Genomic DNA, 18,798 nt, shown 5'->3' with positions numbered 1-18,798 from the left:
AAGACCAGAGGTGAATGGAAAATTTGATTTTCAAATATAGGGCTCTTAAGAAGCATAAGGAAGTAATCAGAAAAGTGATGTCATAAGGGACCTAAGGTTTATCAGTTTACAATTCTACATGGGATGATAGTTTTTGTAACTCATTAGAATTACTAATTAGAATTTTATCATTATGGCAGTTGGTAGGAGTATATATAGATAGAGGGCACAGGAATGAATTAAATATTAAGGGATACTATCTTTTTTTTTAAATGATGAAATTAAGGGGTAAGAGAGGAATGTAATGTGAGAAAGGGAAATAGAGAAGTGAAATGATGCATATTACCTGCCATAAAAAGAGGCAAAAAAAAAATTTACAGTGGAAGGGAAGAGGGAGACAAAAAGGTGAGTGAGTGAATCTTGCTGATATCAGAAGTGGCTCAAATAGAAAATAACATACATATTCAATAGGGGTATAGAAATCTATCTTACCATGAAGGAAAATAGGAGGGGAATGAGATATGAGAAAGGGTAGGAAGGTGATAAAATAGAGGGTATATTGGGGAGGAAGTGGTCAATAGCAAAACACTTTTGAAGAGGGTCAGAATAAAAAGAGAGAAAGAGAAAGAGGAAACGCAATTAACAATAGTAATTGTAAAAACATTTCAAAGCAAGTTTCTCTGATAAAGTCTCATTTTTTAAATATAGAGGGAACTGCGCCAAATTTATAAAACTCAGAGCCATGTCCCAGTCCATAAATGATCGAGAACTATGATCTGTGACTAAAGGGCTATAAATTCATGCATATTCTTTGATGTAACACTATTATTAGGCATGAATACCAAAAGATATTTGGAGGGGGAAAAAAGGAAAACCTATGTGTACCAAATATATTCATAGTAGCTCTCTTCTCAGGGCAAAAAAAAAAAAAAAAAAAAAAGAAATTAAAGGGATGTCCATCAATTGAGAAATGGCTCAATAAACTATGGTATGTGTTTATGATAGAATATTATTGTTCTTGGGGAAACATTGAGCACAATGTTCTCAGGGGGAAAAAAAAAACTGGGAAAGTCTTCTATGAATAGAATGAAATGTACTACATACAAAGCAATACCAACATTCTGGGATGACCAGCTATAAATGACTTTGCTATTATAAGTGGTATAATTATCCATGACTACTCTGAAGAACTTATGATGAAAAATTCTATTCATACCAAAAGAGAGAACTTATTATGTCTTAATACAGATTGAAACCTTCTCTCTCTCTCTCCCTCTCTCTTTTTAACTTAATTTTTCTTGAGGATTGTTGTATTCATTAGTTAGGAAATCTGTGTTTTCTTTCATAGCTTGACTTTTATGGAAATAATTCACATAACACATGTAGTTTCTTAATTATGGGTAGGGATAAGGGAGAGAACCTAGAACTTTTAATGTGAAAAAATGTTTTCAATATAACTGGAGAAAAATATTAAATAAATAAATTTAATTTAATTTAAAAAGAAAATATTTGTGCCAGTCTCTTCATGGAGAAAAAAATTGCCTTGATTATTTTCAAGAAGAGGCTAAATTACCACTTTTAGGAGATATTACAAAGCACATGCTTGTTCAGATATGGGTTAGGTTAGATGACTTTCTGAGGTCTCTTCCAACTTAGATTTTGTGTCTAAAAATATTCTTAATATTGTTGTTTATACACTTTTTCTCTATCATTCTAGGTAACAATGAGCGGGAGCGAATTGCACGTATGTATTTTTTCTCTAATTCTTGAATAATTTGTCTTGTTCAAGTAAAAGCAAGCATCCAAATTGCCTTTTTATTTACAGATTATCCTTATTGGTATCCAGAGTGGGAAGTACCTCGACCAATTGTGTGTGATCCCCTATGTATATTTTGTATAGTTTTCAGACTGTTTTTATTAGTAGTGACTGTTGCTATAGTTTTCCTATTACAGCATAAATTTCCAAATATACGGTTAGAAAAAGATCTATTGTTGGCTGAAATATTAGCACAAAAAAAATCTGAGAAAGATGTAGAGTCAGAGAGTGATAGCATCAAATCAGTTGTAAGCCCTCAAAATGTAAAGGAACTAGCCAAACACTGAGGGATTGGGGAAAGGCCATAGAATCACTGAGTCTGAATAACAGAAGAAAATCTATTGTAAGCCATTAGAAACTATGCTTTTTATCCCTTTTGATGAGCTCTTCTTACTACAGACAAGAAATAAGATGGTTAAAAAGAACTGGGCAATGAAATCAACAGAGGTTTTAAACACATTTATGATCCAGGTCTTTAAAAGTGAAAAAAAAAATCCCTATGCCATTATATTTCATAAGGATATTTCAATTTTAATTGTTCTCTGAATTTAACTTCGTTAAATTTTTAATGAATGATTAAATTTGCCCAGTGTTTTTCATAGTCAATATAATATTACTACTTTACTATTGGAGAGATCTATGAGAATAGGTATTTATGTTTGGAAAAGTTTTTAAAGACTTCAGAATGGAGTAGTTACCTTAGAATATTCCATACACTTGAGTTGTAGTGTCTCTACAATTTATTGAAAGATTTAGGAAATTGTTGACTGAACTTTTGTAAATCTAGCTAATTATTTTACCATGTTTCCTTGCCTTTTTGCTGACAACAAGTATTAATAAGTACTACAAGTTGTGCTTTTTAAAAATGTGATTGTGATCCAGGCATTTTATGTGTGTAGAAATATATAGATTTTATCTGTATGTCAAGGAATAACATAACAATGAAAACTATTAATTTATAAACCATTGTTAATTACTTATAAATCCATAATGTTATGCATTAATTAGGATTTCATAAATGTATAAGAGACGTGAAGAAATGCTTGATGCAACAGAATGTACAAGTGACATAATCTTTTCAACCATATTCTAGCATCTTTTGCTTTTTCTGTTAGATTTTAAAAGAGCTTTTTTTATGTTTTGGGGTATATTATTCTCTTTTTAAAAAAATCCTGTTTCAATGCTTAAACCAATTGGAGCTATCCTTTTTGATTGTGATATTACCACTCTGATGACAGAGAAATGAAAGCTCAAAATTGTTTATTTGCATTTCTTTTATTACTACCAATTTCTTTATTACAATCTTCTATTTGGTCATTAATAGGTCTATATCTGTCTTTTTAGAACTATTTGTTCATGAAATTAAAACCATTTCTCATCATATGAAAAAACGTTCTAAGTCACTTTTGATCAGAGAAATGCAACTCTGAGGTACCAATTCACACTTCGACTAAGATGACAGTAATAGATTATGATAAATGTTGGAGGGGAATGTGGGGAAATTGGGACACTAATACATTGTTAGTGGAATTGTGAACTGATCTAACCATTCTGGAGAGCAATTTGTAACTATGTCCAAAGAGTTATCAAACTGTGCATATCCTTTGATCTAGCAGTATCTCTACCAGGCCTGTATCCCAAAGAGATATTAAAAAAGTGAAAAGGACACACATATTCAAAAACGTCTGTAGCAGCCCTTTTTATAGTGGCAAGGAACTGGAAATTGAGTGGATGCCCATCATTTGGGGAATGGCTGACTATGTTATGGCATATAAATGTTATGGAATATTATTTTTCTATAAGAAACAAATAGCAGGATGATTTCTAAAAAAGCCCACAACAATTTACGTGAACTTATGTTAAGTAAACTGAATAGAACCAAGAAAACATTCTACACAGCAACAACATGATTATGTGATGATCAACTCTGAGAGACATGTCAATGAAGCAATTCAAGCTAATTCCAATAGATGTGTCTGAATCCAGAAAGAAGATCATGGAAACTGAATGTTCATCACAATATAGTATTTTCACCTTTTTGTTGTTGCTTGCTTGCTTTTTGTTTTCTCTTTTGATTTTTCCCTTTTGATCTGATTTTTCTTGTGCAGCAAGACAAATGTGGAAATATATATAGAAGAATTGCATGTTTAACAATATATTGGTTTATTTGCTGTCTAGATGAAGGTGTTGGGGGAAAGGAGGGAGAAAAATTTGGAACACAAGGTTTGCAGGGGTGAATGTTAAAAATTATCATTGCATATGTTTTGAAAATAAAAAGCTGTTATTAAAAAAAAAAGATCTACTTGTTTGTAGCCTTAGACCATTTTTCCTTTGTGGGATTGCTATTGATTTAATATAATTTCATTTATCTTAAATAACAGATCCTTATTATATATATTCAATGGGAAGATTTTTTTCCAAATTGATAGTTTCTCTCCCTTGCCCCCTTATTATAACTAGATGTATTATTTTTGTTTTTTCCCTTTAAAGACTTTTAAAATTTTTGTCTTATCATAATTATTTTATCTTGATCTCTTCTTGTTTGACTAAGAATTCTTTTATTCATAGTTTTGAAAGATTTTTGCATCTATTTTTCTTCAGCCAAAATATATGGCTTTTCATATTTGTTGGTAATTAGTTACTGAACGTGTGTGGTGATTACATATTTGTTGGTAGTCAATTATTGAACATGTGTGGTAATTATATGAAATAGAACATTTATCTGAGACCATTGTTTTTCATACTACTTTCTAATTTTCTCAGAACTTATCGAATATAATTATTCAAATAAATTGTCTTCTTGACTTTACTCAACATTGGGATTGTTGAATTCACTTTGATTCTGATTCCCTCACTTCATCTGTTTGACTGATTTATTCTTTTTTCCTTTGTAACCTATATCAATAGTCTTGATGATTGATGTTGTTCAATCTTTAGTCGTATCTGTCCCTTTGTGAATCTTGAACCAGAATATGTCAGACTTTTCTGTCACTTTCAAGCTCATGTTCATTACTTGCATAACACCATCTCTCCCCCTCATCCTTTATTCTCCCCTTCTTTTACCTTCAATCTTTCCCAGCATCAGTATCTTTTCCCATGTTGCATGGCCAAAGTATTTAAACTTCGGCTTCAGTATCTTTCCTTCTAATGAATAATCTGACTGATTTGATCTCTGTTGTTCATGGGACTCTCAAGAGCCTTTTTCAGCACCATAATTGAAAAGCATCAATTCTGGGGGCATTTAGATTTCCTTTTAGTGAAATTCTCACATCCATACATTACTACTTAGAAAAACCTTAGATTTGACTTCATAGACCCTTGTTAGCAAAATGATATCTCTATATTTTAATATGTAATCCATATTTGCCAGAGCTTTCCTTCTAAGGAGCAAGAATCCTGCAATTTCATGGCTTCAATTATGAGCTGTGGCATCTTTTACTATTAAGCTTCATGCCAGCTTTTATACTTTCATTTTTCATCCTTCTCAAGAGGCTTCTTAATTGTTCTTCACTTTCTGCCATCAGAATGATATTTTCTGCATATTTGAGATTGTTAATATTTCTGCTGGCAACCTTAATTACAGGTTTTGATTCATCCAGCCTGGCATTTCACATCATATAATTTGCATATAAATTAAATAATGTGACAATACACAGACTTGTCATACTCCTTTCCTAATGCATTTGTTCAGGAATTTGAACATTCTTTACTTTAGCATTGCTTTACTTTAGGATTGAGATGTAAAATGATCTTTTTTAATCCAGTGGCCACTGTTGGGTTTTTCAAAATTCTTGGCATATTGTATGCAACATTTTAGCAGCATCATATTTTAAAAATTTTAAATAACTCAGCTGAAATTTTATAGTGTCCACTAGCCTTGTGGGAGCAATGTTCGCTAAGGTCAATCTGACTTTATTCTCCAGGATGTTTGGCTTTACATCAGTAACCACACTATCCTGATTATCAGTGATATTTAGATCTTTTTTATATAGTTATTCTGTACATTTTCCCCTCCTCTTTTTGATCTCTTCTGCTTCTATCAAGTTCCTACCATTTTTGTTTATCTTGTTCACTTTTGCATGGAATATTTTTTTAATATTTCTCTTTCTTGAGGACTCAAGTCTTTCCCATTTTATTGTTTTCTTCTATTTCTTTACACAGCTAATTTCATAAAATCTTCTTATAATTTCTTGCGAACATAATAAAGATGACAATATTACCTAAACTAATCTATTTATTTAGTGCTATACCAATCAAACTCCCAAGAAACTATTTTACTGACCTAGAAAAAATAACAACAAAATTCATCGGGAAGAATAAAAGGTCAAGAATTTCAAGGAAATTAATGAAAAAAAAAAATCAAATGAAGATGGTCTAACTGTAGCAGATCTAAAACTATATAAAATAGCAGTCATCAAAACCATTTGGTATTGGCTAAGAAAGTAGTTGATCAGTGGAATTCGTTGGCTTCCCAGGACAAAACAGTCAATGACTATAGTAATTTAATGTTTGACAAATCCAAACACCCCAGTTTTGGGATAAGAATTTGACAAAAACTGCTGGGAAAATGGAAACAGGTATGGCAGAAACTAGGCACCTCAAGGATTTTTAAATGTTCATTTCTCTCATCAATAGTGATTTGAGCATTTTTTCATGTTTTTATGAATTTGACTCAGTTCATTAAAGGTTGACTCAATTTCTTTTTTCTAAGACTGGGTTAAGTATTTTCTTCTTCTGTTAATGTAAATAATTTATTCTTTTATATATATTCATCCATTTCATTTAGATTGTTAAATTATTAACCTAATCCCTTTTTACTTTTTTATAAGACAAGATAGTTTTCTCTTATCCAACTAAATATGTATGTTATTTTCTCTTTGATCTAAATCTGATGAAACTAAGGTTTAAACTATCCCTACCACCCTTATCCCTTATTTTCTCCACTTTCAAGCCTCTTTTGTGGGACAATTTACATCATTCTATTTTCCCCTCTTTCTTCTTCCACTGCAATCTTCTTTCTTACCCTTTTAGTTTGTTTTTGAGATATCATCCTATCAAAATTGCCTTAAATCCTTTCCCTCTTTCTATGTAAATTCCTTCTAGTTGCCCTTATAATAATAAAGTTTTTAAGTTACAAATATTGTCTTTCTGTGTAAAAAAATAAACAGCTTAATATTATTGAATCTTTTAAAATTTTCTTTTTATCTTTTTTTAAATAATTATAACTTTTTATTGACAGAACCCATGCCTAGGTAATTTTTTTACAACATTATCCCTTGCACTCACTTGTGTTATGACTTTCCCCTCCCTCCCTCCAACCCCTCCCTTAGATGGCAAGCAGTCCCATACATGTTAAATATGACACAGTATATCCTAGATACAATATATGTGTGCAGAATCGAACAGTTCTCTTGTTGCACAGGAAGAATTGGATTCAGAAGGTAAAAATAACCTGGGAATAAAAACAAAAATGCAAAGAATTTACATTCATTTCCCAGTGTTCTTTCTTTGTGTGTAGCTGCTTCTGTCCATCATTGATCAATTGGAACTGAATTAGATCTTCTCTGTCAAAGAAATCCACTTCCCATCAGAATACATCCTCATACAATATCGGTGTTGATATAATAAAGCTCTTTTCACTTAGCATCAATTCATGTAAGTCTCTCCAAGCCTCTCTATATTCATCCTGCTGGTCATTTCTTACACAACAATAATATTCCATAACATTCATATACCACAATTTACCCAACCATTCTCAAAATGATGGGCATCCATCCATTTTCAAGTTTCTAGCCACTACAAACAGGGCTGCCACAAACATTTTGGCACATACAGGTCCTTTTCCCTTCTTTAGAATCTCTTTGGGATATAAGCCCAGTAGTAGCATTGCTGGCTCAAAGGGTATGCACAATTTGATAACTTTTTGGGCATAATTCCAGATTGCTCTCCAGAATGGTTGTATTAGTTCACAACTCCACCAACAATGCATCAGTGTCCCAGTTTTTCCGCATCCCCTCCAACATTCATCATTATTTTTTCCTGTCATCTTAGCCAATCTGACAGGTGTGTACTGGTATCTCAGATTTGTCTTAATTTGCATTTCTCTGATCAATAGTGATTTGGAACACTCTTTCATATGAGTGAAAATAGTTTCAATTTCATGATCTGAAAATTGTTTGTTCATATCCTTTGACCATTTATCAATTGGAGAATGGCTTGATTTCTTATAAATTAGAGCCAATTCTGTATATATTTTGGAAATGAGACATTTTTCACAACCTTTAACTGTGAAAATATTTACCCAATTTGTTGCTTCCCTTCTAATCTTAATTCCATTAGTTTTGTTTGTACAAAGGCTTTTTAATTTGGTATAATCAAAATTTTCTATTTTGTGATCAATAATGATCTCTAGTTCATCTTTGGTCACAAATTTCTTCCTCCTCCACAAGTCTGAGAGGTAAACTATCCTATGTTCTTCCAATTTATTTATAATCTCATTCATCGACCCATTTTGATCTTATCTTGGTATACGGTGTTAAGTGTGGATCCATGCCTAATTTCTGCCATATTAATTTCCAGTTTTCCCAGCAATTTTTGTCAAATAAAAATAGTTGTCCCTGTTTTCCCACATCCCTTCCAACATTCCGCATTATCTTTCCCTGTCCTTCTAGTCAGTCTGACAGGTATGTAGTGATATCTCAGAGTTGTCCTAATTTGCATTTCTCTGATTAATAATGACTTGGAGCATCTTTTCATATGGTTAGAAATAGTTTCAATTTCTTCATCTGAGTATTGTCTGCTTATATCCCAAAAGTTAGGATCTTTGGGTTTGTAGATTGCTATAGTTGACTATTTTCTTTTGTGAACTTAACCTATTCCACAAATCAACTAATCTATTTCTTAGCCAATACCAAATGGTTTTGGTGACTGCTACTTTATAATATAGTTTTAGATCAGGTACATCCAGGCCACCTTCATTTGATTCTTTTTTTCATTAATTCCCTTGAGATTCTTGACCTTTTGTTCTTCAATATGAATTTTGTTGTTATTTTCTCTAGATCATTAAAATATATTTTTAGGGAGTCTGATTGGTATAGCACTAAATAAATAGATTAGTTTAGGGAGTATTGTCATCTTTATTATATTTGCTTGGCCTATCCAAGAACACTTAATATTTTTCCAATTATTTAAATCTGACTTAATTTGTGTGGAAAGTTTTTTGTAATTTTGCTCATATAATTCCTGACTTTCCTTTGGTAGATAGATTCCCAAATATTTTATACTATCGACAGTTATTTTGAATGGAATTTCTCTTTTTATCTCTTCCTGTTGGATTTTGTTGGTGATGTATAAAAATACTGAGGATTTATGTGGATTTATTTTGTATCCTGCAACTTTGCTAAAGGTGCGGATTATTTCTAATAGCTTTTTAGTAGAATGTCTAGGGTTTTCTAAGTATACCATCATATCATCTGCAAAAAATGATAATTTTGTTTCTTCATTACCTACTCTAATTCCTTTCATTTCTTTTTCATCTCTTATTGCTGAAGCTAGCATTTCTAATACAATATTGAATAATAATGATGATAGTGGGTAACTTTGTTTCACTCCTGATCCTACTATTAGCATAATTGACTATATCAATAACCAAATTAACAAAAACCATATGATCATCTCAATAGATGCTAGAAAAAGCATTTGATAAAACCCAACATCCATTCCTATGAAAAATACTTGAGAGTATAGGAATAAAGGGACTTGTCCTTAAAATAGTCAGCAGTATGTATTTTAAACCATCAACAACCATCATATGTAATGGGGAAAAACTGGAACGATTCCCAATAGGATCAGGAGTTAAACAAGGCTGCCCACTATCACCATTACTATTCAATACTGTATTAGAAATGCTGGCTTTGGCAATAAGAGTTGAGAAAGAGACTAAAGGAATTAGAGTAGGCAATGAGGAAACCAAATTATCACTCTTTGTTGATGATATGATATGATATGACATGATATATCATATGATATATGATATGATACTTAGAGAACCCCAGAGATTCCACTAAAAAGTTATTAGAAATAATCTACACCTTTCACAAAGTTGCAGGATACAAAACAAACCCACATAAATCATCAGCATTCTTATATATCACTAACAAAATCCAACAGTCAGAGTTACAAAGAGAAATTCCATTTAAAGCAACTACTAATAGATTCCTAAGTATTTTATCCTATCTGCCAAGGGAAAATCAGAAACTTTATGAGCAAAATTACAAACCACTTTTCACACAAATTAAGTCTGATTTAACCAATTGGAAAAATATTAAATGCTCTTGGATAGGGCAAGAAAATATAATAAAGATGACAATACTACCTAAACTAATCTATTTGTTTAGTGCTATACCAATCAGACACCCAAAAAACTATATTAATGACCTAGAAAAAATAACAACAAAATTTACATGGAAAAACAAAAAGTCAAGAATTTCAAGGGAATTAATGAAAAAAAAAATCAAATGAAGGTGGCTTAGCTGTACCAGATCTAAAATTATATTATAGAGCAGCAGTTACAAAAGCCATTTGGTATTGGCTAAGGAATAGATTAGTTGATCAGTGGAATAGGTTAGGTTAAAGGGACAAAACAACAACTATAGCAACCTAGTGTCTGACAAACCCAAAGACCCCAGCTTTTGCTGGGAAAGTTGGAAACCAATATGGCAGAAACTAGGCATTGATCCACACTTAACACCGTACACCAAGATAAGGTCAAAATGCATTCATTACCTAGGCATAAAGAATGAGATTATAAATAAATTAGAGGAACACAGGATAGTTTACCTCTTAGACCTGTGGAAGAGGAAGGAATTTATGACCAAAGAAGAAGTAGAGATCATTTCTGATCACAAAATAGAAAATTTCAACTATACCAAACTAAAAAGTTTTTGTACAAACAAAACTAATGCAGACAAGATTAGAAGGGAAGCAATAAACTGGGAAAATATTTTTACAGTCAAAGGTTCTGATAAAGGCCTCATTTCCAAAATATATAGAGAATTGACTCTAATTTATAAAAAAATCAAGCTATTCTCCAATTGATAAATGATCAAAGGATATGAACAGACAATACTCAGATGAAGAAATTGAAACTATTTCTAGCCATATGAAAAGATGTCATTATTAATCAGAGAAATGCAAATTAGGACAACTCTGAGATACCACTACATACCTGTCAGACTGACTAGAATGACAGGGAAAGATAATGCGGAATGTTGGAAGGGATGTGGGAAAACAGGGACACTAATACATTGTTGGTGGAACTGTGAATACATCCAACCATCCTGGAGAGCAATTTGGAACTATGCTCAAAAAGTTATCAAACTGTGCATACCCTTTGATCCAGCAGTGTTACTACTGGGCTTATATCCCAAAGAGATCATAAGGGAAAGGGACCTGTATGTGCACTAATGTTTGTGGCAGCCCTCCTTGTAGTGGCTAGAAACTGGAAACTGAGTGGATGCCCATCAATTGGAGAATGGCTGAATAAATTGTGGTATATGAATATTATGGAATATTATTGTTCTGTAAGAAATGACCAACAGGATGATTTCAGAAATGCCTGGAGAGACTTACACAAACTGATGCTGAGTGAAATGAGCAGGGCCAAGAGATCATTATATACTTCAACAACAATACTATATGATGACCAATTCTGATGGACCTGGCCATCCTCAGCAATGAGATCAACCAAATCATTTCCAATGGAGCAGTAATGAACTGAACCAGCTACATCCAGCCAAAGAACTCTGGGAGATGACTAAAAACCATTACATTGAATTCCCAATCCCTATATTTTTGCCCACCTGCATTTTGCATTTCCTTCACAGGCTAATTGTACAATATTTCAGAGTCCAATTCTTTTCATACAGCAAAATAACTGTTTGGTCATGTATACTTATTGTGTATCTAATTTATATTTTAATATATTTAACATCTACTGGTCATCCTGCCATCTGGGGGAGGGAGTGGGGGGAAGAAGGGGAAAAATTGGAACAAGAGGTTTGGCAATTGTCAATGCTGTAAAGTTACCCATACATATAACCTGTAAATAAAAGGCTATTTAATAAATAAATAAATAAATAATATTGAACCAGCCCTGCATTCCTGGTATAAATCCTACTTGGTCATGGTGTATTATCCTGAGGATGATTTTCTGTAATCTTTTTGCTAATATTTTATTTAAGATTTTAGCATCAATATTCATTAGGGAGATTGGTCTATAATTTTCTTTCTCCGTTTTCTTCCTACCTGGTTTAGGTATCAGTACCATGTCTGTGTCATAAAAGGAATTTGGTAGGACTCCTTCATTCCCCATTTTTTCAAATAGTTTATCTAGTATTGAGGTTAATCCTTCTTTAAGTGTTTGATAGAATTCACATCTAAATCCATCTGGTCCTGGGGTTTTGTTCTTAGGGAGCTGATTAATAGATTGTTTTATTTCTTTTTCTAAAATGGGACTGATGGATATGTTCATCACCTCCAAGGTTTTAAAATTAGAAAAGACTTGGCATTCTCTAAAGTTATTATGCTGAAATATATTTCTAATGATATGCTTTAGGCAGAATTGCATCATAATTTTTGTTTTCTGTGCCCAGAAATAAAAGTGCTTTAAAAAAAAGTTGGTTTTTTTAAGAAGATTGCAAAATTGATCTCAATTTTAACATCTCTTGCTAATTTGGTGCCACTGTCTCCTCATATCACCCTCTTTTTTCCACTTGCAAATCCTACATCTTGGTTCCTTGCTACCCCTCTTCTCCACTGTGCCATCATCTTAAAGAGTTACCGTTTGATTTTTCTTCCCTCTCAGTTTCCCTATAGGAGACAACTAAGTCTTTTCTTTTGACTGAAATTATTTTACATTAACTTTTCTAAAGAAATTTTGCACACACATTATAGCATCTCATTTTTTCCAGAGAAGTCAGGATTACTTTGGGGATTGTTGTAAAGGATGACTAATCATATTCTTTTCTACATTGTGATAGATGTTATAAAAATGGATGAGTTTGTGATAAGCTAACTACTACAACAAAAGAAGAAAAAAATAACAGAAAACCTACATAAAACTTGGGAACTCTAATGAGTTTTGGTGAAGTGTGTATTTTGTACCCAGTACAGCAAGGTTTTTTACTGTTTTGTGTTATGGGATTTTTGTATTATTTAATAGAATAGATGAACAGCAGAGCCAAGATGGCAAAGTAAAAGTGGAGACTCTTCTGCAAATACTTATAAATAATGATTCTGAATAAATTCTGGAGTGGCAGAACCCACATGAAGATGGAATAAACAATTTTCCAGCCCAAGACAACTTAGAAGATTAGCAGGAAAGATCTGTTATATTAGGGTGAGAGTGGGATACAGTCCAGCATAAGCTGTGCCAGCACAGAGTGATTCCCAGCAAATCAGAAGCAGTCCTTTGGAGACATAAAGCCCTAAGTTCACAGATGATAATGGGGTTGAACAAATGGTCAGAAGAAAATTACAGGGGTCTCTTTGCTAGTACTGAGGAAAGACTCTATTGCTTTGTCCATACTAGTATCTGGATCACAGTTCTGGGTGGCAATTTAGGGTGAGAAGGAACACACTAGAACTTACAGCCAAAGTGGAGGAGGGACCTTCCTCATTCTAGAAGGGCCCAGTACTAGGGCAGAAATGGGTGCTTTTTGACCAGGGCATAGGCCAAGATATTAATAAACGCATCTCTTCTTAGATCATACAACCTTGGAATAACTGAAAACTTATAGATTCCTAGAAGTGTCTCTGAAAACAGCTGCACAAAATCCTTAAAGTTTGGAATCCTCCACCTTGAAACACAGCTCTACTTTGATAAAGAGTTAAAATTCAAGAAGTCAGCTGGGGAAATGAGCAAAGAGCAGAAAAAATTATGACCACATCAAGTTACTATAGTGACAAGGATGATCACAACACTGATTCTGGAAAAGATAACAAAGTCAAAGCTCCTACATCCAAAACCTCCTGATTAGTCTCAGATCATGGAAGAGCTCAAAAAAGATTTTGAAAATAAATTAAGAAAGGTAGAGGAAAACTGGGAAAAAACAATGAGAGTAATGCAAGAAAATAATGGAAAATAAACCAAGAAGTTAGGAAAGTAAAACAAACAAACAAACAAAAATAATATTTTGAATAAATATTCAAAAATTTGAATAAAATAAAATAAACATCTTAAAAACAGCCTGGGCCAAAATGGTAAAATAGGTACAAAAAGCCAACAAAGAGAAGAATGCCTTAAAAAGCATAATTGGCAAAATGGAAAAAAGGCAAAAAAAATTTTTAAAGTAGAATTGGCCAAATGGAAAAGGAGGTACAAAAGCACACACACATACAAACAAATAAGTTCTTAAAAATTAGAATTTAGAAAATAGAAGCTAATGATTTTATAACTGATTAAGAAACAATAAAACAAAACCAAAGAATGAAAAAATAGAAGACAATGTAAAATATCTCATTGAAAGAACAATTGACATGGAAAACAGGTTTAGGAAAGGTCATTTTAAAATTATTGGACTATGAGGGTAGCAGAGCCAAGATAACAGAGCAAAGGCAGAACTTTTCCCCCAAATCACCCCAAATTTCTTTAAATCATAACTCCAAACACATTTTAGAGCAGCATAATAACCTTTCAGCTGAAGGTTATTTCAGCTGAAGAAAACTTAAAAAGTCAGTAGGAAAGGTCTGTGGGATCAGAATGGGAGTTCAGCATGCTGTGCCAGTGGCCCTATCCCCAGTCCCAGCTCCAAAGCCAGCAAAACGGTAACAGCAGGCCTAGGGACCTCTGGAACAGTGGTGGTACCAGAAGCTTCCAGATCTCTCAGCCCAGAAACACCAGAGATGACCTGGAAGTCCAGCAGGAAAACTTGTCAATAAGGTGAGAGGACCTTAGGTGGTTCCAGAGGCCTCAGCTCACAGGACATCTATTGATTGGCACTGAGGAAATATTCTGTTGTTTAATAAACTAGATCTTAAAGCTACAGTGGTTGGGATATTCCTGAAAATATCTCTGAAAATAACTGCACAAAACCCCTGAAGCTTGGAACAGTTCACCCTTAACTCTGGAAACAGAGCCCTATTAAGAGTTAAAAACCTAGTAATAGAGTAGGAAAATTAGCAGATAACAGATAATGTTTCTGATTATAGGAAGTTTCTGATTACTATGGGAGAAAAAAAATCAAAACACACTTAGAAGAAGATAACGAAGGTAAAGCTCCTACAACCAAAGTCTACAAAAAGAAAAAAATAAGAATTAGGTTCAGGCCTAATCTGAAGAGCTCAAAAGGGAAAAAAATGGGGAAAAAACGCAGCTAAAAAGCTCTACAAGGGGTTATATGCATGAAGTTTAGATGTCACTTCTCACTAGGGTACATGCCCCTTCTCTGGACTGGTTTCAGGAGAGGTCGGGGCTTAACAGCTCCCTAAGGATTTATCTAGGCACAGATTGGGCAGGCCTGACAGACTTGTCTGATCATTTCTACCAGCTTGTGGCCAATGAAAACGCGCTTCACCAGGGAATGGAGAGCATTTCTCCACAGGTGCGTGGCCTAATGGAGACCAGAGATCAGTTTCTACTGATTTGCCTCCGGGATTAAGAGGTGGTCTGAGGGCATTTGAAACCAACCAGAGGGAGAAAGGCCTTATGTACCCGTTCCTCAGAGAGCTGTTTCCTGTGTACTATAGGAAGGAACAAAAGACTCAGGCATCTGGGGGATTAAAGGTGCTATCAGTGGTGAAAGGGCAGCAGCTTTAGCAGCTGAATCTGCCAGCCTGTTTCCCTTAGCCTGAAGTGAATCTCCCTTCCGGTGTACTTTACAGAATATGACCCTGAATAGCCTGCTTTTCTCTCCCCATTCTCAAGAAAGCTAGATCCATCTGTGAACCATTCCCCGTCTGGGTCCTCAAGGCGGGTGTCCTTTAAATCAGATCTGCTGGAGTAGATAGAATCTAGAGTTTCCTTGCAATTATGGACAATCTCTCCCAGTTGAGAGACATCAGGGAGAAAGGTGGCAGGATTTAAAGTGTGACAGACCTGGAGATAGGTCAGGGGTATCTAGCAGGAGAGCCTGGTACCTAGTAAGTCTCCCACTCAAGAGCCACTGATGCCCTTTGGCTTCTAGAATGCTTTGAACTCTATGGGGGATTAAAACCTCTAATGGCTGACCCAGGGTAAGTTTGGAGGCTTCCTCAATTAGCAGGGTTGTGGCAGCCACAGCTCTGAAACAGGAAGGCCATCTTAGGGAAACCAAGTCCAGCTTCTTTGAGAAATAAGCCATGGGACTGGGATCAGGTCCTAGAGGCTGGGTAAGGACTCCCACACTTCTCATCCACATACAGAGTGAAAGGTTTCTGTTAAGTCAGGGAGGGCAAGGGCAGGGGCAGAGATCAGTTTGGCTTTAAGGGTTTTAAAAGCCTTGACCTGATCAGGTCCCCATTCAAGAGAAAGGTTATCAGGACCTTGAGTAGAATCATAGAAGGATCTGGCAATAATATCAAAATTAGGAATCCATATCCTACAGAAGCCAGCCATGCCTAGAAAGGTACACAGCTGCTTCTTTGAGGCAGGGTCAGGGAGGCTTAAAATAGCCTGTTTCCTCTCTTCAGTTAGAAAGCAAGAGATGGGGGTGAGATTATGACCCAAATATTTGACAGACTGGCAGGCAGTGTGGGGCCTTTGATAGGGAGACCCTGTAGCCTATCGAGGTTAGAAAATTTAAGGTCTTTATGGTTGCTGTCAGAGACTCCTCTCTGGTGGGGCTGCAGACCAAAATATCATCGACATATTGGATAAGACTGCTGCCTGGCAGCTCAAGGTCTCACAAATCTTTAGCTAAGGCTTGCCTGAACAGGTGTAGACTATCACAAAAGCCCTGAGGCAGAACAGTCCAAGTTAGTTGATGGGGAGTTCCCCTGGCTTAGCCCATTCAAAAGTAAACTGGAACCTTGAGTCCTTATGCAAACGTATGCAGAAAAAGGCATCTTTAAGGTCTAGGGTGGAAAACCATTGTATGTTCCCTGGAATCTGCATGAGGATCGTATATGAATTGGGCACAATGGGATGAACAGGAATGACCGCTTCATTAATTGCCCTAGGATCCTGCACCAAGCTGTAATCTCCATTTGCCTTCTTGACGAAAAGAATCAGAGTATTACAGGGGGAGTGGCAGGGAATCAGGAGTTTGAATTTAAGAAATTTGTCAGAGGCTGCAGCCCTATTCTATTTTCCTGCTTAATCAGTATTGACGACTATGAGGAAACACACTAGGTTCCCCACAGCTTAATGAGGACTGGGGTGGCATGTGTAGCCCTTCCGGGGATGTCCTAATTCTACACGGAAGATTCTATTTTTTCCCAGATTTCACAGGGAATGTGAGAGGTCTGGAGAAGAACACAAAGAGATAATTTGGAGGTTTGAGCAGAGGGAATTGGGATCCCAGTTTCATCATCAAATCTCTACCCATCAATGGGCAGGGACAGGAAGGGATAATTAGAAAAGAATGAGGAAACAATAGGTCCTCAAACCAGCAAGGCAGGGGGAGGGTTTCCAAACAGTTTATGTCTCCCCTCAATTCCCATCATTTTATGGGGGAGGGGCAAATACGACCCGAATGCTCGAGCAGAACACTAAGAGAGACCCCTGTATCAAAGAGAAATGAGATTGGCATACCTGCTACATCCAAAGTCACCCTGGGCTTGGCATCACTGATGGAGGAAGAGGGGGGTATAGCCGAGCCCAGGGCCTTGTCAGTCCAGGTGTTAAGAGACCTGGAGGGTGAGACTGGGGGCCGTGGTCCTCCCCTTCCTGGGCAGTGGCTCTTCCAGTGTCCTTCCCATTTGCATCTAGGGCAAGGGCCTGGAGGCCAGCTCTTCTTCAATGGCCTTGCCTGTTGCACCTAAAGCAGTAACCCGGGGCCCTTGGAAATAGTGGCAGCCCTCCTCTCGATCCCTGTTATTAAATACCCCAAAGGCAACTTCCAATAATGGAATCATGGGAGTCTGGGGTCCTAGAGCCAATTTCTGTAGCTTCCGTCTTAAATGCATGTCAAGGACAGTGTCCCCTCTGGAGAAGTGGGGTCCAGATTAACATATTTCCTAGTGGCCGCTAAGAGGTGACCCTGAAAGAAAGCAGGGTTTTCCTCAGCTGCTTGGGTGATCTAAGCTTATTGTAATTCACCTGCTTTTTAATCCCCTTTTTCATACCCTCAATGAGGCAGGTTAGGAGATGATCCCTCTTCTCTCTATCCCCACTCCCTTCCTGATAGTTCCACTTCGGGTCTGAGAGGGGCACGGCTATGGCCCCTGCTTGATATCTACCAGGGGAAGAGGCAGCCATATTATCTTGAAACTTCTGGGCCAGGTCCCAGATTTTCTTTTTCTCCTCTATGGTACAAGAAGAAGAGATAATGATATTAACATCTCCCCAGGACAGATGGTACTGGAGGGCAATAGCTTTAAACCCCTCAATATACTTAGTGGGATCCTCTTGAGTATCTGCCCAGTTTTTCCTTAATCTGGGAAAGATCTGACATGGAGAAGGGCATCTGCACTCTAAGCGTTCCCCACCCAGGGCCAGCCACTTCCCTCAAGGGGCAAAGCTAGAAAACTGATGCGAAAATTCTAAATGAAACATTAGCAAAGAGATTATAGCAATCTATCACCAGAATAATACACTATGAGCAAGTAGGATTTATCAGAAATGCCGGACTGATTAACTATCAAAAAAAACTATCTGCATAATTGACATATGAATAACAAAACTAAGGGAAATCATATGATTATCTCAAAAAATCCAGAAAAAGCTTGACAAAATATAGTATATTTTAGAGAATCCTAGAAAATCAACCAAAAACTATTTCAAATAATTAGCAACTTTAGCAGTCATACAGGATATAAAGTCATATAGATCATCAGCATTTCTCTATATTACTAACAATGCCCAT

At 35.5% G+C, this 18,798-nt stretch overlaps 1 protein-coding gene across 1 annotated transcript in view; it reads left to right on the top strand.

Annotated features, from left to right (window-relative positions):
* Nucleotides 1-2,278, top strand: part of GLIPR1L2 (GLIPR1 like 2) — a 52,080-nt gene extending 49,802 nt beyond the window's left edge. Inside the window, exons 5-6 of the mRNA XM_012551843.2 lie at nucleotides 1,697-1,723; nucleotides 1,805-2,278. Coding sequence (XP_012407297.2) covers nucleotides 1,697-1,723; nucleotides 1,805-2,082 — 305 coding nt within the window. The 3' untranslated portion in view covers nucleotides 2,083-2,278. The remainder of the gene's footprint in view (nucleotides 1-1,696; nucleotides 1,724-1,804) is intronic.
* The last annotated feature ends 16,520 nt before the right edge of the window (nucleotides 2,279-18,798 follow it).

The sequence above is a fragment of the Sarcophilus harrisii genome, chromosome 5 (genome assembly GCF_902635505.1).
Source record: "Sarcophilus harrisii chromosome 5, mSarHar1.11, whole genome shotgun sequence".
In the NCBI taxonomy this organism is placed as follows: Eukaryota; Metazoa; Chordata; class Mammalia; order Dasyuromorphia; family Dasyuridae; genus Sarcophilus; species Sarcophilus harrisii.
This window is presented reverse-complemented; position numbering and strand designations above follow the sequence as displayed.